Source organism: Falco peregrinus, chromosome 1, assembly GCF_023634155.1.
Source record: "Falco peregrinus isolate bFalPer1 chromosome 1, bFalPer1.pri, whole genome shotgun sequence".
In the NCBI taxonomy this organism is placed as follows: domain Eukaryota; kingdom Metazoa; phylum Chordata; class Aves; order Falconiformes; family Falconidae; genus Falco; species Falco peregrinus.
In genome coordinates, this window is record NC_073721.1 from 39,573,203 (window position 1) to 39,592,448 (window position 19,246).

The following is a 19,246-nucleotide window of genomic DNA, read 5'->3' on the forward strand; positions in this document are numbered from 1 at the left end:
AAGGTGATGGGCCTGTGGGTCCCCTTCACAGGTCTGATCCCAACTCCCCCTGCTACTGCCTGCAATTCACTGAGGATTCATTCCAAAGCCTGCTGAAGGTGGTGGAAAGATACCGCTAGGTTTTGATCAGGTCAAAGTCTCTCCGGCCATCACCTGTAGAGCTGGGGGGTGGTAATGCTGCCACCCTCCCACCTTCTCTGGGGGCACGTCTGCCTTGAGCACTACAGTACCACATCCTCTGCAGTGCCATGCTTTCACTATCAAAGGGAGGAGGTTGTTCAACCGGGGTCCAGACTGCACCACTTGGTTATGCTGGTGTCAGTGCCAGCTCTCTTAGAGCTTCCTGAATATCCTTCTTGCATTCTATGGACATATCTTTCCTATTTAAAAAGTAAGCTTTTCAGAACAAGGACAGCCTCTTGGTGCAAGTAGACATGTGTGTCCCGTGCCAGGCATGTTATCTGCGCTGGAAAGATAATCTGAGTCAGTGAACGTACTTCAGCTTCGCGTGCAAGTTAATACAGTGGATATGTCCCAGTGATTATCGTGTGTGACTGGGATCAGGACTTTGCAGCTCTGTTACTGTGCCTAGCACCTAATGAGCTGTTTTAGGCATGTACTGCAGCTTTTAGATCCTCTGTTTATCCTTCAGCTTTTGACAAAGTGGATCTAATAACTCTTGCTGTAGAGTTTTGTGATAAAAAGTGAATGTTTTCTAAAATGCTTTGAGAGCCTGGAGAAAGGTATTACTGTGGAGGAGTACATTAATATTTATATCTAATCTAGGAATTCTATGTAAATGTAATTTAAACCTCATTGGAATTTTCTTTTTTAGGTTCCTCTCCCTGTGGTAAGTATTGGGCACATCACTCAAATTATGGCCAGTGTGTTAGTAGAAGAAATGAGAAGGGTCTCTGATGTGGCTTCTTTGGGGCTTTTTCAGCTCACTTGCAAAATGCTTTTGTCTTTCAGATGAAGATTCTGATTCATACTCTCCTCGTTATTCCTATTCTGAGGACAGTAAGTAACTCACATTTCTTGTGTCATCTGTCAAACAGAAAGGGCATGTAAAGCATGTATTTATTTGCCTCCTTTCCAGTTCACCAATATACCTATATTTGACTCACCCTACAGGCAGAACCCAGCTTTCAGTTCCCCGTTCCAAGAGTGAGACGGACAGCATTGATTCGGAGAAGGTTGTGAAGAGGTCTGCCACCTTGCCACTGCCAAACCGTACTTCATCACTGAAATCCAGCCCAGAAAGGTGACATGAACCAAGATGTATTTGGATCAGTAGTGGAAGAATCTCTGAAAGCTGTGAATGGGGAGGGGACAAAGGTGGAAGCTTTAGATCCAGAACGCCAGTTAAACATTTTGGGAGAAGTGCAGGTGTAGTTTTGACTCTGGCTCTTTTACTCGGCAGCAGTGAACTCCTTTATTCATAGAATCATTTAGGTTGGAAAAGACCTTTGAGATCATCACGTCCAACTGTTAATCCAGCACTGCCAAGGCCACCACCAAACCGTGCTTATCATCACCCAGTCTCCCATTTTCTGTCTTTTTTCACTGGGCATCCCACAGTGTGTTGCCTGGTGTTCTGCCTGGGTGAGGAATGTTCCCCTGGGTGCTATGCCTCTTCAGTGCCTACCACAGAGACACAGTGGAAACTCTTGGCTCAGTGTGACACTGTCAAAGCACTTCAGAACACAAGCAAATAGCAGTAATTTTGCAAAAGCAAAATGTGGATTTATATTGTGCCTTGGTAAAAGTTTTATTGCTTTTTCCATCTTGGAGGAGTCCCACCCGCAGGAACTTTATTGGAAGTGGGTTCTACTTAGTGTTGTCAGTTCTGATCTTTCAAGATGACTTCCCTCCTGGTTTCTTGCTGTGTTTATTGCCACGTATTTTAACCCCTCTGTACCAGTAATGAAAGTGTTTACCAAATGAAGTGAAAGCAGAGAGAGCGATGAGTATTTTATGTCTTGCTGAATTCTCCCAGCTCTTAAACTGCTCCGTCTTTCCTCACGAACTTTCACATGCTCTTAATGTTTTTCACTTGCTGCCTGAACTGAGAAATACCGTAATTTGAGATTTCTAATTCAGCGAGCATCTCAGGCCACTGCATCAGGTGACAAAGGCTGCTGGTAGAACACATCTTCCTTACGCAGGAATTGAAGGCATAGTACATTGGCCCTCTGAGAAAACTTGCAACGAAAAGGATTACAATAATCAATGCTTCCTATTATCTAGTGACAAAACAGTGTTTCACCAGGGAGAGGTTTCCTGGGTCTGGAATCTTAAGCAGTCAAGTTTATTCTAGACAGAAAAGATCACCCTTGTTGAAATTTGTAGTGTTTGTAGGCCAGTCATTTTGGCTGTTATCTTGCCTTTAAAAAAAATTAAAAAATAAATTAATTGTTTCTCCTAAACCAGTGGAGAGAGTTTGGGCAACTCAGTGAGTTGTTCCTGCCCCAAGCCAGGTCAGTAGGGTAAGTGGGAGGAAGCCTGGAGCAGCAGTCCTTGGTTAGGTGCCTCGCTTTTGTTTGGTGAACGCTAGGTGAGATGAATCCACATACAACGTTGCCCATCAAAGGGAACATAGCAAGAGCAGGACCAGAATTAGTTTACCGGCTTAAATGGATGATTTATGGGCTTTTCTCAGGGCACTGGTATTCTGCATGAGGTGTTTGAGTGTATTACTTTTCAGATTAGCTGGATGTCATAGGATAGGGACCCTGAATGTTTTGTGACTACTGTTGTCTGAACTGTGCCAGTGTGGACACAGCACAAAAATATAGTGGTTTGGGTGGTCAATGGACTGCTTTTAGCCATCTGTAGATATACCAGCCTGAGCAAATTCATTCATGTCTCTAGAAAAGACCCCTTCTTGGACCCCCGAGTGCCCCCAGAACCCAGAGCAGTACTAATCGGGTAATCAGTGAGGGGGCTGAGATAAAGAAGTTTAGTAAAAGCAATCTAGTCTGAGTTCTGCTTGAAGTTTGGACGTTTTCATGTTTATGAGCTTAGTTGAAGCCCATTACTAAGTATTTCCACTGAGGAAAGGTACGGAAATCTGGAATTTTATGGAACGTACTTGGAAGAACCCCCCAGTGTTTTGAGCAGCTGAGCTGTATCAGACTCTGCCTCCTATAGATAAAGAAATACATGCCCAGAGGCCTATCTGAACTGTTCCTCTTGCAGCAGGCTCCCTTCCCAGATTAAAAAAAGTACCCTGATTAAACCATGATTAGCAGGGAAAGGCGCCTGTCAGAAGGAAGTGCTTGTCTCCATGGAAACGGCAGCGGTTTGGGTTAATTGAACTTTCTTTCCTCAGGACTGACTGGGAGCCTCCAGACAAGAAGGTGGATACCAGAAAGTACCGTGCGGAGCCCAGGAGCATTTATGACTATCAGCCAGGAAAGTCCTCAGTTCTGAACAATGAAAAGATGGTAACGTTTGTTTTATCCTATTTTGTGGCTTTATCCTGTGGTTGTAAAATACTCCCCAAGTGCCTGTCCAGTTCCATTCAGATGGGATTCCCTATGCTTACATTGCAGTGCTCATGTGATGTATTTCTTGTATATTTTGTTTTGAAAACTTTTTTGCATAACTTCCTAACATTTTTGTTCTCTATAAAGCAAGACCCAGGGGGATTGAGAGGCTTCTTTCCTTTTGGACGTGTTGTTTTCTGTGTTAAGTATGGATCACTAACCCTAGTTTTTAATCCGTGTTTGACACTGTGACCTGTTCAGCAGCTGTTTTCCCAGCTGTACTTTTTCTAGGGCACAGCATTAGTTGATGCAGGATGGTTGAAGGCATTCTGCAACAAGCAGGATGCTTCAGTTTCTATGTTCTTCTGATGCTTTAAACACCAAACACTTTTTCAAGGGCCTGTAATGTGCCCCAGGGAACGCCTCTGAGGTGCATTAGGCCGTGGCCATCTCCCCTGGGCTGCTTTCTTGCTGAGCTGGATCTCAGCAGGGGGGAGCAGAACTGAAGGTGAGCTGGCTCCCCAGCTGTGCCGGTGTGTAACGTGGAGTATTAAGTGAGTTGTTACTGATTTCAGGTTGAATTAGTAACGCTGTGTGTTGTGACAGCTAGGGAACATGCAAAAGTCTCATTCCGAAGGCAAGGCAGAGAGGTGGTGCTCATCTCGTCAGCTGGTCCTGCGTAAATCACCACAGCTCACTTAAGGTGTCCTTTAGTGGTACAAGTGTGACACTCCAAGTGTGAGAAAATACTGAATGAGGTTACTAGTGAATCACCAGATGGTACGTAAAGACAGAATTGTTCTATGTAGGCATTAATTTGAAGGATTCAATTAGAAGCACTAACTGCATGTCAGATTCCAAATGTAAACTGGACTTTGTGCCTTAACAGCTCAGGCATTGATCCATGCATAGAACATAGAACAGGTAAAGGAACGCTCCTGAAAAACCTGCCAAGGATTTTATGCAAGAGCGAACAGCAATTGAAATTGATAGAAATGTAAGAATAGAGTCTGATCTGGGACCTGATGTTTCTCCTTAGTATTTTGGTGGCTTTTCTTTTTTCCTTCCAAGTGCAGTCAAGGTCCATCACTTTTTGAAGATCCTGCAACCAACTTCTTTTCACACCCTTGTCCCTTCATTGACTTTAAGGAAGTTGCTGCTGACAGCAGTGTGATCCTAGTGCCTATAGAAATGGGTGGTAGATGACTCTCCCTCGCTACGACTGGCCATTGACTCAACCCGTTAGAGAAGTGCCACTGAGGAGCAGTTTGGACACGGTAGGACAACCCCATTCCTGCAGTCCATCCTGGAGCAAGATTTCTGTTAACTGAAGTGGCAATTTTGTCTTGCTGTAAACAGCCAAGATTAAGCCTTGTGGCAAAAGGCCTGCTTCACCTGCGTACTTAAGCCTCTGCGAAGGGTCCATCATCACCAGTGGCACTGTTCACGTGTTCAGACTTCATCAGGTACTTCATTGAGCTGTTGACTCAAAGTCTAAAAGCCACAAGCAGGACCATCATCAGCGTAATTGAGAAATATTGTACAGAGCTCATCAAAGGCAAGAAGACTGCAGTAGCTGTGTTACTTCCAATGTTATTTTTTTGAGCTTTAGTTTCAAACTGTACATTACAGAAGAAAGAAGGTCTTGAAATAGTGGCTTCATGATCTCTATCAGCCTAATTAAATACAGTGGTTAGCAATGAGATCTTTCAAGGAGGCTGCCAGAGATTTGTGGCTATCTCCTGGTAATCACGCCCAGAGCTGTGACTGTCAGAATCCCGATCCAAAAACGTTCCAGAACAATGAAGAGCCTCCCGTTGACACCAGTGGACTTTGTTAATGTAAAGGCAGTTATATAACAAGATGAGTACTATTACTTGGAGTACAGCAAAGAAAAAACCAGAGGCATTGCTTCTATTCTGCCTTTAAGAAATAGCCAAACGTTTCTCCAGGCCATCGGAAATCAAACGCAATGTAACCATTTATCTTTCAGATTGAAGCGTTGCCCCTCTTTCAGCATCAGCCCTGAGCTCTTGTCCCAGAGCTTTTTCTGTGATGTGTAATGGCTGTGGCAGAGTCTGGGACAACTAGCAAAGCCCAGCACCATTGGAAACTCCCCCCACCTCTGTCACCCCCTCACAGGACGATTTTCATCAGGATGCTTTGTTATCCCTCTGTGCGTGTGTGTGGCTCATCACCTGTTGTGATGGAGAGCATGGGATTACACTGGCATCTCAGACATACTGTATTTATATTTTTAATGCACTGGGATCCGTCATGTCTAAGACTAGGTACACTGAAATGCAAGAGTTAGCTGCTCGTCTTTTGGAGTGTGACACCTCATAGCCCTCGGCAGTGGATTTGACTCTTTTCTCTCACCAGTAGTGTTTTTAACTGGCTACAACTATTTCAACAGGTTTTGTTTCATTGAAGCAGATTGTATGAGCAAAAGGGAATTTCCTTTTCAACTGTACTGTTTTCTGTCCTGTCTGATTTTTCCTTTGTTGTAGTTTTGTCCGATTCTCTAACATTTATTTGTGAAGAAACAAGTAATATTGTCTCTCTGTCCATCCCTTCAGAGATCTTTCAGGGATGTACTCTCTCTGACTTGTGTCTCCTTTGATTTAGAAAACACCTTTCACTCTGTTTGCAGTGTATAGAACAGGGTTTCTCACATATTCATGTGCTGTTAAAGATGCAGTATTTGTTTCAGGTCTCACTGAATCCCTCTTCTTTTAACCAAATGAAGATTAAAATTTTAGTTTTTAAGTACGAGCAGCTTTGGACTTGATGGAAGTTGCTGACAGTAGGACTGCGGGACTGCTTGACTCCCAGCTCTTCCATTGAGTCTCCTTGTGACTCTGGGCAAGCTGCATAATCCCTCTCTGTGTGGGTCTCCTGATCTGTAAAATGCAATTCATTCATATTCATGTTGCTCACAATGATGCCATTAGGCTTAACTGATGTTTGCAAAGCAGTTCGTGGCCTTTGTGAGAGAGGTGCTATAGAAATTCCAAATTATAAAGCTAAATATCTACATTTTAGAATGGAAACCATGGCATCTGCATCTCTAACAGTCCCTTTCCGTGTATTCTTTGCATAATGTTATCCTTCTCTTTCTTCCATTCCCCTATCACCAACTCCTTTAGACTCGGGATATAAGCCCAGAAGAGATAGATTTAAAGAATGAACCTTGGTATAAATTCTTTTCGGAATTGGAGTTTGGGAAACCGGTAAGTTTGATAGTTGCGATGACCAATGAAGTCAACCTGCCTTTTTTTTTATTTTTTTGATGATTGTCACATCTCCCTGCTAGGCCCTGAACCTGGAGCAGATGCCTTAACTGATTTTAAAATGTGATAGTTCATAGCATCATCCTGCTACTGACGTAAAGCAGCTGTTCTGTGACCACTTTAAGTATTTTGAAGCCATTTACAAACATTCCCCACTTTCCAGCTGTATGTATCAACTAAGCAGTATTTTTTTCGCACACCGTAGCTCAAACAGCATTTTGGTTGTCAGTGCTAGAAGTAATGCCCTGCTTTCGTTCTGGAAAGCCCTTACACAAAGCCCTTGTTCTCCCCCTGCCTGACAGGCTCTGGGACAGCTGACAGGTAGCTTTAAGTCAAGAAGAATCTTTTATTCCTGGCCTTGACCTGTAAGCTATGCATCAGTAATTTCCAGCTATATCCATAAAGGGATCATGACCCCCTCTCCTGCTCCTTTCCCTGTGCACATAGCTGCCCATTGCCTAAACGGGGTGCATCGGGTTGTGTTGAATTCCTGGCCATTCCCCAAACCCCAAGGACTCTGAGAACAGTGGGCTGCCTTTTCATGTGGAGCTGGATTGCTGTGGGAGAGCCGGGGGTGCTGGTGGAGAGCCTTGATCTCCTGCTCTGGAAAATGATGAAGCAAAGCTTGATTATTCAATAGGACAAAGGATATTTTGATAGAGGGAACACATCCGTGATCATGGCTACTGGAAAAAATGTGACTTTAAAGCATTTTGTGGCCTGGTTCTTACTGATTAAACACTATTAGCTTCATTATTAAATACTATTTAATAAGCTACTGGTACTGCACCAGGGGTCAGTGTCAGGCTCTCACGTCTGTTGAAGTAGAGAGATGGTTTCTCCTTTCTCCTGGAGGTCAGTTGTCACTGCCCATGCACACCGGCTCTGGGTGCTGCTGAGGTGTCCCTGCATGTGCGACAAACAGAAACTTAGTACTGGCTTCAAAGGCAACAACACGTGGACACCAGAGAGCACTAGATTTTCTTTAAATGTAGTTTTTGTTCTCACAGAAGTGACAGAATTGCTCTGTGCAGGACGTGGCTGCCTGAGACTGAGAGCCCAGTCTGATCACATCTTACAAACAGTGTAATTTTTGCTGAAAAATAAACATGTACAGTGGCTGGGTGATCCATTCTGTCATAGAAAATTACGGTTTATAGCTATGGAACTTCCATCCTCAGCTGAAGAAGGAGCTTCAGCAGTGTTTGAGATGAGACCCTCTAACTTTTAGGCAGTAGAAGTCAGGTAAATCCCATCTCACTGAGGCTTTTAAGTGATGTCAGTATAAGGATTTAGCCCTTCACAAGCTGTCATGGTTTAAGATTTCCACAAAGTGAGAAGAAACCTGCTTCTCTCTGCTGCCATGTAATTAATGGCCGTATGCTCTTGCAATGAATGAAGGTTTGTCATCTCTGTGGTACTTCGAATTAGTGTAAGTTAATGGAAAATGAAAGAACGAACATTTATGCCCTTGAGTGTCTCTAGAAGTGAGGGTGTACCTGTTCTGTAGAAGCATTGTGCTTGCTACACCAGCAATACATCTCCTCTTCAACGGAGCATCTGTTCTGGTGACCAGCTCCCTGCCTTGCTCAGGGCACTCTTGTTAGGGGCTGCTTTCTTACAGCTTGCCATGAAATGATACCCGTGTCAGCTCGCTGCAGCTCCAAAGGCACGCAGCCGTGCTCCCTGAGCCACCGTGCCAGCCCCTGCATGTGCTATGCAGTACATCCTGCTTCGGCACCAGCCGCTTGAATTGAGGATGCTGTCTCAGGCTTGTACAGCTAGCGAAGCGCCCTGTGGGCTTCATTGCCACAGCCAAAGCAGTGTGCTCTCTGTAGCTTTGCTCGCTCCAGCCAGGAGAGGACCAGGTTTTTGTGACCAGCTAGTGGCTGAGCCTCATGCCTAATCGGAGGGTTTCAGCTGACCTGTGGTAGCGCCTGGGATTTTCAAAGATTCTCCGCTTGTCCCAGCTGCTTTTTCACCAGTGCTGGAGATAATGTGTACTTCTACAGGGTGGTTTCCCCTGGCTCTCTGACTTTATTTGCAGTGATGTGACACGGGCAGGAAACACCCCGGGTAAAAGGGAGTGCGGGGTCCATGTGAGCCTGTGCCTGCAGCTCTCCAGACGTGCCATGGGGGTTTAAATTAAAAAATGGCCGTGCTGGGGCTTTCCCCATGGAGGAGAGCACACACACCTCCCCGGCAGCTGGAGCCGCGCTATGCTGGACCAGCATCCCAGGTGCATTTCTGGGCAGCTCCCGGGCAGGCGAGTGCCCTACAGACAGGTGGGTCACTCTCTGCAGCATGGATGCTTTTTGGCGTGCTGCTGAGGCTGCAGCCCACACGCTCACTCCTTCCTTCTCCCCAGCCATGTGCCTGCCACCCACCCACAGCCTCAACGTTCGGTCAGTCCAGGGCTCGGTTGTCTTCTGCTGTGATTGCAGGGTCACGCACACGGGCACTTTCTCCCAGCCCTTCCTGAGACAGCGCTAATAAAAATAAAAACTGTTGTAAATGGAGAAGCAGGGGCCTGGACAAAGGGGTGAGTGTCCTGCCTTCTCACCTCCTTCCCTCCAAATCTCAAACCTAAATCTTTGCAACGCTATCTACACCCCCTGCTCCTGCAGCTGCTGATCTGATGGGTCAGAAATGGGTATTTAGTGTTTGCATCCCCATGGTGGCTATCTGAACATAACGTGGATTCAAACTGCAGATCCAGATGGTCTCAAAAGGGATTTGGAGCAAGCCCCAAGTGCTGTAGCTCAGCCTCACCTTTGATAGACGGACACTGGGAGATTCCCGGTCAGTGACCAGAGGGATCCGGTCAAAGGAGTCAGCAGGGCTGCGCAGGATGATGCAAAGCCTGCCAGCCCCAACACTGAGAGAGGTTATTTCTTCGGGGAGACAAAGCAAATATATTCTGATTTCACAAAGTAAGAACAAAGTCTCTTTATCAGTGAGAGGTGTGTATCTAGTGAAATGAGGATATTGGTGTGGCGTTATTTGGTTAGGAGCGGCAGGACAAAGGTCTTTAACGTTGAACGATCCTCCCTGATATTTACACGTGCATCCAAACAGGAAAATCGGCACCTTCACCTATAGAGTGAATTTTACAAACTTAGTTCCCAAACTCCTGTATGTCCCTCTCTCTCCACCAACCCCCACACACAAACACATCCCCAAACCAGTGAAATAACAAGTAACAACTCTGCGTTCTCGTTGCCCCACAATGCCACCACTGGAAATTCAGCCATTTGTTCACATGGTATGTATCTGTCCAGGGTGGGAAAGTTTCTCCCTTTTCTTTATCAAAGGCCATTGTTTTACCCTTGCCATTTGAAAAGAAGAATGAGCGAAACAAATGCTTTTTATGACTGTGTGGGTTTTTTGTCCCCATTTTGTTTTGGTTTTGTGTTAATGCTTTAACTGCCAGCTGTGGGCTCTCTCTAGAGTCCAAAACCCCTTAGAGCACCTTGCAAAAATAAAAATGTCCTCAAAGACTACTGAAACAACCCCTTCCGGACTGCATGTATGCTCCCGTTTGCCTCCCATGATCTCTTGATGTTTGTGCTATAGCAGATTTATCCCTCTTTCTATCCCTCTTTCTCTGTTGTGGTTTTTTTTTTTAATTTCTTTTCAGTGTTGATGCAAATCCCCTATTGTATTCCCCCTCTGTTCTAATCCAGTTTCCATATTCTCTGTGATGTCTTTCCTTATCTTCATTTCCTCATTTCCTTCCTCTGCTTTCCATCAGCCTCCAAAAAAGATTTGGGATTATACTCCTGGAGATTGCTCTATCCTTACTAGAGAGGATAGAAAGGTAATTGTGCCTCACGTACGTTGTACTACAGCATCTAGCGCGTATGTATGTGTGTATGTGATTTTCTTTTTCTTTTTTGTTTTTGTAGCATTGCTTGGGTTTTGTGTGCTTGTGAGTGATTTTTTTTAATTGGGCTTGAGCTCTTTAGCCTAACAATTAAGTAGCTATTAAATTGATTTGGTAAACAATCCTTAAAGCATAATCAGCCATAATTTAGAGTGATGGTTTTGCTATCTTGACTTGCAATGATAATTATACTAACAGCACATTGCATATTGTTACAGTATCTTTTTCTTTTTTTTTACAGGTGGGTTTTATAACTTTATGGTTTGTAGAATTAGATTCTAGCAGGCCTGCGCATCTCTTAATTTTGAATGTTAAATGCCTAAAACTATTTCCAATGTAATGATTGAAACATGATTAATTACTAGTGAATTTCTGTGTATTGTCCATACCATCTTTGTCTTTTTTCAATTAAAAAGGCTCGCTTTTTTTTTTTCAAAATTAACATTCCTTTGGTTTCCCCTAACCCTAAGCATTATTTTCCCATTCTTCTTCTCCTTCTTTAACCAGAGTGATCTAGAAAAAGACCTCTACCTCTACCAGACTGAGTTAGAGGCAGATTTAGAAAAAATGGAGAAGCTTTATAAAGCGCCACATAAAAAGCCACAGAAGGTATTTCCTATTCTTTTCATGCTGCCAATCCCTGTTTCCAAACTCTCTGCTCTAATCTATTCACTGCTGGATGATTATTAAATGAGGTTGGGATAAATAATGGTTCTGACCGTTCTGACTGCATGGCTTGCTGTGTTGCTGTCAGAAATAATAGAACGTGATGCTGAGAATCCGGCTTGAAATCCATTTCAGATACAGTGATTTCCTCTCTCTCCCCTGTTCCCTTTCAGCTGCCCCTGCCCCCGTCCTCCTTTAGGGTTTTGAGTTCAGTGTCTGCAAAAAAAAAAAAAAACAACAAACCATCTCTCTATTTTTCACATGAATAGGCAGCAGCAATCAGCTTAAAATTCTTGGTTGGTGTCACGTCATCATCTCGTGCCTTTGAAGCGTGTTGCCATCTAGCCTCCCTTCATACAAGCCCTGCTCTCTGCTAGGAGCTCACGCCTACCCGAGATTTGGATATTCCCAAGAGATTTTACACAATTTTCCTTATGCTGCACCTTGCTGTGGCCTTCTAGGGCAGGTCAGCTGCTGCTGCTGCTTCCAGGGTCTGCAGGACCCGAACCATGAAATGATAGCTCAATTTGGTAATGTGCCATTTTTTCTATTTTTCCCTGTTGATTTTTTTTTTAAACTGCGGCATTTCACCAGGACTTGAAAAAGCTGCTTTTTCAGACCCAAGATTTACTTTTTCTTCCTACGTAAGAATCCTCGCATAGATGAGGGGACACCAAACAGAGCATTTTTTTCTGAAATTGCCTTCAATTTTTTAAAATGACGTGCCTAGCGTTAGATGGATTTAAAGCAAGCGGATAAGAACTGGCTTTTGCTATTGAACCGGTGCAGCTGGCATTGCTTCTCTTAAGTAAGGAAACCGAACTGAAACATTGCTTTTCTTGTTAGCGCTTTGATATTTTTTTGAATGCTGAGGAATGTATTGTGCTGCAGAAATGTAATATACCTTTAAAGCAAAGGCGGGCAGTGACCGGTTGGGGGAAAAGCTTGGGGAAATAATTATGAGCATGTGTCTCCTGGTCATGGCCCAGCTGGTTATCTCTTCTTGCTTTTGGCTTTATTCACAATGACTCATTTGCGGACAAAAGAATAGGCGCTACGAAAAGGCATCGGCTGTGCTAAAAACCTGTCACTGCCCTGAAGGAACTTAGGAAAATTGTCGCTTTTCTGCAAAGACTTTGACAGCTTAAATTGCATTTAGACTTAAACCTCAATGTCTCCTAAAGGCTAATATTCAAGCAATAGATGGAAAATTACTTAAGCAAGCCTTTTTCTTTCTCCTCATGTGTGTGTATCAATGACTCCTTTGTTTGGACTTTTGCAGAATACAGCAGGTGTTGCTCCCCTGGAAACTTCCACAGACCATTCTTCCTAGTAAGTTTTTGGATTGCTTTTTGACGTCTCTTTTACAGTCTGAAGGCATGTAGGACAGGGGTTTGGGTGCTGAAAATGGGGTGTCTTTATGTTTTGGTGATGGAGATAGACAAATACATGTACCGTGAGAATATACAGGTGCTTTAGATGAGTCCAGGTACAATATCCACTCTATGATCTCAAATTAATTTTGAAGTGATTACATGAGTGATTGCATTGCCTAGATAATAATTGCTGATTGTGATAGGCAGTGACTAAAAAAAACCCTAACAAACAGACCTTTAACTCTGTCTTGATGAAGTTTACAAACTGACTGTAACTTCATGCAAGTAACTTTATTGCATGGAATAAACAAAGTTTGTTTCTGTTACACACATAATGATAGATCGGCTTCTGTTAGATGTGCCCAGTTGTGTGCACCAGATTGAAAGGATGCTGTTGATGGAAGGCAATTATTTTCCAGCTTCCAGGAAGGGAGCAGCAGTAGCCATAACAATAATTCTCAAAGACCTAATGAGGCACTGATTTTCTGGAGGAATATGTGATAAACAGTATACTCTGCCTAAATGGGTTGTACATGGAGCTGGCTTGTTTTAAAAGAGGAACACGAAAAAACAATATTTTTTTTGTTTTTTCATCAGAGCAAGATGTTGAGCTGTGCTGAGTTACTTGAGCCATGGAGCCAGCTCCTGCTGCGAACCTGCTGCTCCTTGTAATTGGACTGAGCGCTTAACGTTGTCCGTAGGCACAGTGATCCCCTCTGCGTGAATGGTTTGTTAGGAAAGGCATGTTCTCCTCCAGATGCCCATTAATGTCACGGGTGTTCACCACCCCTCTGCCTTAGGGGTCTCCTGTACTTCTCTCAGCTCTGTTCCCATCTGTGTGTATTCTGCTGGGAATCTCGCACGCTGCACGTTTTGTTGGTTGCTCCTGTGACTTTTGTTTTGTTTTGATAGGGAGAGAGCAATAAAATAAATGGAAATCTCAGAGATTAGCATAAATAGGTGATATCTGCCGAAGACTGGTAAGGTTTCGGCCCAGGGCAGTGCCGTCTGTGCCCTCTCTGACACCAGCGCGCAGGAGTGCCAGCGCTGAGCCAGGGAAGGGGAAGCAGCCTGGGAATGGGGCACAGCAGCGAGGCCCCGGCATGCTGCACTTTCCTCCCTGCCTGGCCTTTAGAGAGCAGGGAGAAAAGATTCCCTGAGTTTATTGTCTATTTTGCTGCGTTGCTCTTCCCTCCCTTTGCCTGATGGTGATCGTGCAGGCTGCTTGGGCCCCAGGCGGGGCTGCCTGCTGGCCCTGCTGAGGGAGCTGCCATAAAGGAGCTTGGCCAAATGCCTCCTCTCTCTCTCCGGTGTATTCCCAAAGGAGGATCATTTTAACCCTTTGGTTTTAAACAGCTAGGCTAAAATGCTTTTACCTCCCAGGTGAGGAACCCCAGGGCAGTCGTCGTTCCCTTCAGCCACTGGCAGGGCTCCCTTGCAGCCCGGCGGGGAGCAGCACTGGGGCAGCCCCGTCAGCTCTGTGGCTCTTCAAGCATTGCTGAGGTTGAAAAAGTGACAGCATTCCCTTTCTCTTCCGTGTTGCTTTTCATGAGCTTTTACTTCAGAAAGTAATTTATGGAACTGTGTGTGACCTGGTTTTCCTCGTCCGGAAACTAAACTCTTCTTTGTGATCCAGACATTGTGTAATTCCGCCTCCATAGCCAATCCTGTGATGTGTTTGAAAGCTTTCTCTTTACCCCAGAAGTACAGCATCTCTCCAAAATAAACAGATGCATGTACAAATTTATCTGCAACAAACAGGCATAACCACGAGCATGTCCATGCCCGCATAGATATGAATCTCTCCTGAACATCTGGATGTAAACCAGCTTTCAAAATGTTTCCGTGAATTGGAAAATGCCCTATTTTTTTATTTTTTTCAAATTTTCCAGCAGTCATGCTTTGGCCCCAGAATAGTTTTGTGTGAGACTCCATTATGTTCTGAAGAGCCTGGCTGAGCACAAGAACTGGGATCAGATGAGTTTTGCTTTTGGGAAAACATTGCCTGCCTGGCTGCTCAGTGAGTCTCTTGTACCTGGAAAGGCCATTCGTACCACAGCATTGTCAGCTGGGGTGTTTTTAGACAGAAAACATGAAATCTAGACATCAGATGTGGTGGCATACTTGTGCTTAGATTCATGGCTGAAGAAAGGGATTTGTAATAAATGTCCAGTCTTTCAAAAACTAAGAAATTAAAATTGTACTCATTTTAACAGCATTTTGTTTATATATTTGCACAGTAGACCTCGAGTCTGGGATTTTCCATTCCCTGTAGTGGAAACCTGAGGCAAGGCTGAGCAGAACTGGGCACGTCTGGGAGTTTCTTTGGCATTTAGAACAGCACTGTCTGTAGCCCTGTGCTCTTGCTTCTCTGCGTGGTCCCTCACCAATGGGCTTCAGAAATTGCTCTCTGGAAGTCTTGAACTCCAGTGTTAACTGGGAGGCTGAGCTGGTTGAGGTAACTCCTGAGCAGGTGTGCTTTGTAACCAGGGGACAGCCATGACCAGTGTTTAAGGACAGAGGACTGGGAGCTGGAAGATCCTTGGCTACTTCCAGCTAGCCGATTGCTTTGTGTCTGCAGACAGCCGCCACGCATCTGCTCTGTGACTCTGTTGCCTCACCTGTAAAATACAGGGGTGCCTTCCCGCCACCCGTCTTCTGGGGGCGGAGCTGGGAGGGTTCCCTCAGGCAGAGAATGTTACGGCAGTGCCAAGCCTAGAACATTATCTCAGTGCATTCATAACCTCTTCTCACTCAGCACCAGTGCTGCGTACAGTCTGTTGTGGGTTCACAGGTGTGGTTTTCTCTGACTTTACATGAAGCTCTCGGTAACCAGAAGTGACCCGCTGGTGTCCCTCCCCCTTTGTTGTGTTTTCCAGCTCCACGTATTCACCCATCTATCAGGCAGTGAAGAGGGAGACAGAACCAGCACTGGGGGACCCTGCTGGCTTGGAGAATGAAAGGCAGATTTACAAGAGTGTGCTGGAAGGTGGAGATATCCCGTTCCAGGGGCTGAGTGGTCTCAAGAGACCTTCTAGCTCCGCTTCCACAAAAGGTAGGTGGTCAGGGCACTAACCTCTTCTCCATTCTGCATACAGTGTGAAAAGCCAGGTGATAGGGGGCAAACTGCCGCAGGCTTTAGAGTCCTGGTGAAGCCAGTTGAGGTTTCCTCTGTCCTTCCTCTTTGCCATCCCCAGTTTTTTCCCCCTCCTTTTTTCTCTCAGACCACACTGGCCAGTATTTTTCATGACCCCTTTATCTGATCCAGGTTCCTCTTCCCAGCAGGGACCAGCTCCCTCCATCCAGCATCTCAGCCGCACCCCACGCCCTCATGTTCTTCCTCGAGGCTGCTCGGGCTGGCCTTGCCATCCATCCGCTCTCACTGCCTTGCCGTGCTAGAGCCCTCCCCTGCCTTTTCTGCTTTTCCTGCTGTGGTATCTCAGCAGGTCACACCACGTCTGCTGGCCTGGCTACCCTGGCGTAGCCGGTGCTGCGTGCTCCACAGCCCCCTGCCTGCGAGGGGTGTGCAGGGAGTGCACGGGGCACTGCGCCCACAACAGGGACCGCTGCCTCTGCTCCCCATTCCTCCCCTGCCGTGGGAGCCTGACTCCCATCGGGGAGCTGTGCTGGGGAACTGCATCTCTGAGCCAACTTCAACCTAAAAATGGCTTGAGATGGGGAGAGGACTGGGGAAGGAATGCACTGGGTTTCTGAACAGCTCTCCCTAAAAATAGTACATCACACCAAAAAGGTCTCTCTGCCTCCCGTCCTCCAGCTGGTTTTCAGCATGATGGCAGGCCCACAGGGCAGGGGGTCAGACCGGATCTGACAAAAAAAGTCTGTTCAAACAGTTGTTGTTCCCCAAGCTGCAGTTGAACCTGAATGGTTATTTTGACATTTGACTTTGAACTCAAATCAGAAACAGACCGAAAAGCTGCAGTCTGAGCTGAACCCAGACTGGATCTGGCTTGAAAAAAACCACATAACGTCCCGATCTGACTCCCTGATTTTTAAAGCAGACACGCCAGCCACATTGGCTGAAGGACGCAGCTTATTCCTAGCGTGGGGAATCTCTAAGCTGGAGGGCAAGGCCAGCTGGTGCGGCCTGCCTGCGCTAGTAGGGTCAGCCGCCGATTGACTTCTCCCTCCCAGGAATAAACTGCCTGGCAAGCACTGTGCCAAGACCCTAGTAGGTGTGATTACAGGCTTGGTATTAAGCCATTTTTGCCATGTTAGTGCCTCTGCATTCTTGCTGACACCCTGCTCCTGCCCCGAGTTCAGCTGCCCTTTTCCATGGTGCCACAGCTTCCCTGGAAGCTTCTGGTGCCTAGCACTTTTGAGGAGGGTACCTTCAAAGTGCTCCAGAGCTGCCTCTGGTTTTAGAGACATTAGCAGCAGCACTTCACCTCCTCCTGCGAGCGCGGCTTGTTGTGCAGTTCCTTCCTGCTTTTCTTTTATGTTTTGGAACTTTGTTTCTTTAAAGTGCATTTTATGAAACCCAAGCATGTTCTTGCTCCTTTCTGAATAGCTTTCTAGCACTTGAGCTAACAGGTTGTATTTATTTTATTCTGCATGCTTACCAGTGGATCGTAAAGGTGGGAATGCTCTTATGACTGCACCCTCTTCAGTTAATAGCCGAACCTTTAACGCTAGTCATACCGGTATGTTAGGTCACGCATGTAAACATAAGAAGCCCTTATCAGCTGCAAAAGCCTGCATTACTGAAATCCTCCCTTCTAAATTCAAACCCAAACTAGCAGCTCCAGCTGCTCTTGTGCAGGACAAGAAGGGTATCTTGCTGTCTCATGAGAAAGCTCAAAGCTGCGAAAACCTTCGTAGCTCTATTGCCTTGTTTGATAATAAAAAAGCTTTCATGGTAGACATAGGGGAAAGCATAGAAAACATGTTGATGAAGTCGAAGCAGGAGTACGCCATCAAATCTGGCAGTACCATGAGCCTGCAGGAGTATGGCACCAACTCTAGGAAAGGCTGCCTGTTCCCTGCCCCCAGGAAGAGCGGGATGGAGTTTACAATGCTGTATAAAGACATGCACCAGATCAACCGGTCCAGGATCCACTTGGGCCCAGTCTCCTCCTGCAGCGTGAGGGATATTGCATCTCAGTTTGAGAATGAAGCGAAGGGCAGGATGGAGCACAGCCTTAGTCGAGAGGACTCAGAGCAGATCCCCAAACACACCGTTTCCTCCCGTATCAGTGCCTTTGAGCAGCTGATCCAGAGATCCCGATCAATGCCCTCGCTTGACTTTTCCACTGGACAAACCAAGTTCACCGCTTCTCTCCAGTCTAAGACTTGCCTGAGTTCTGCCTACTCTGCAGAGTTTCTTCTGGATTTGCCCAAAGCACACCAAGAAGAGAAGGATGCTGCCAGCTTGGCAGAAAAATCCTCCCGCTCCTGCAGCAATGTGGAGGACACAGCTTCAGACGTCAGCGATGCTATCCCTATGGACACGCTTTCAGCTTGCACGGACGAGATCGATCTCCTCTCAAACGCGTCCAACGACAGTGGCAGCAGCAGCAGCAACCTCAATGGGCCACAGAAGCATAAAACCAACAGATGCAAAGGCGCATGCCCAGCGTCCTACACCAGGTTTACTACCATCCGCAGGCACGAGCAGCAGCAGGCCTCCAGGAACCCCGATTCCAAAGGGGATGTCTATGGGGACAGACACGTGCTCCCCAGAAACGTCTACCTAATGAGCCCGCTCCCCTTCCGATTGAAAAAGCCCTTCCAGCACCGATCCTGCAGGACTCCACCCCCAGAGTGCCCGGGGAGCCCGGCCGTGGCCAGCCCCGAGAACCCGGGCGAGCCCGTGCCGCCGCAGGCGAGCGTAGGAGAGCAGAGTCACCACTGCCAGCACCAGCCCTGCTCCAGGAGCGGGCCGCTGGCCCCCCGCCGCCTGTCCTCCTTTGACATTGTGGAGAGGCTTAGCTGCTTCCCCCCCACGGGATCTAGCCGAGATAGCTTCGTGGGCCGGGCTGACACTCCTGACTCCTTAAACAATGGGAACCCTGTTCCATATGCCCTCTGTCACAGCCTGGACACAAACAACAACCCGCAAAGTGAACTCGGGACGTACCTAGGAGGTGGCTTTTTGTGTTCTTTACCAGTGTCCCCTCACCTGTCTCCTTGCTTCCCTTCCCCTCCCCTTTTCTTCCACAACCCTTGCATTTTTACACCCCGCCTTTGCATCCCCTGACTCTCTCTGTTTTTCTCCCTTAGTGTGTCTAACGTCCTTTGCGTGTCTTGCTGAGCATTTTTGTTCAGGACTTGTTAACAGCTGCACTTCTGAGAAACGATTTCCGCTGCCTTTCTAATCACACCGAGTTCAGTTTGTCTCTCAAGCAACTCTGGGGATGCAAGCATCTCAACACGAGATATTTCTAGTCCTGTATCATTTGCACACATGGGAATATAAAAAGAACCCAGATGATTTGCTTTAAGGAGTAGTTTCTCAAGGTCTAGTTGTGTGTGTGTGTGTGTATTAATTTTTTTCTCAACAGTAAAATGCCAAAT

The 19,246-nt window shown here is 46.1% G+C and overlaps 1 protein-coding gene across 1 annotated transcript in view; it reads left to right on the plus strand.

Annotated features, from left to right (window-relative positions):
* Window positions 1–19,246, plus strand: part of SORBS1 (sorbin and SH3 domain containing 1) — a 220,370-nt gene that overhangs the window by 178,862 nt on the left and 22,262 nt on the right. The window contains exons 19-27 of the mRNA XM_055793988.1: window positions 973–1,020; window positions 1,135–1,264; window positions 3,335–3,449; window positions 6,641–6,724; window positions 10,539–10,604; window positions 11,178–11,279; window positions 12,619–12,668; window positions 15,592–15,767; window positions 17,296–18,816. Coding sequence (XP_055649963.1) covers window positions 973–1,020; window positions 1,135–1,264; window positions 3,335–3,449; window positions 6,641–6,724; window positions 10,539–10,604; window positions 11,178–11,279; window positions 12,619–12,668; window positions 15,592–15,767; window positions 17,296–18,816 — 2,292 coding nt within the window. The remainder of the gene's footprint in view (window positions 1–972; window positions 1,021–1,134; window positions 1,265–3,334; window positions 3,450–6,640; window positions 6,725–10,538; window positions 10,605–11,177; window positions 11,280–12,618; window positions 12,669–15,591; window positions 15,768–17,295; window positions 18,817–19,246) is intronic.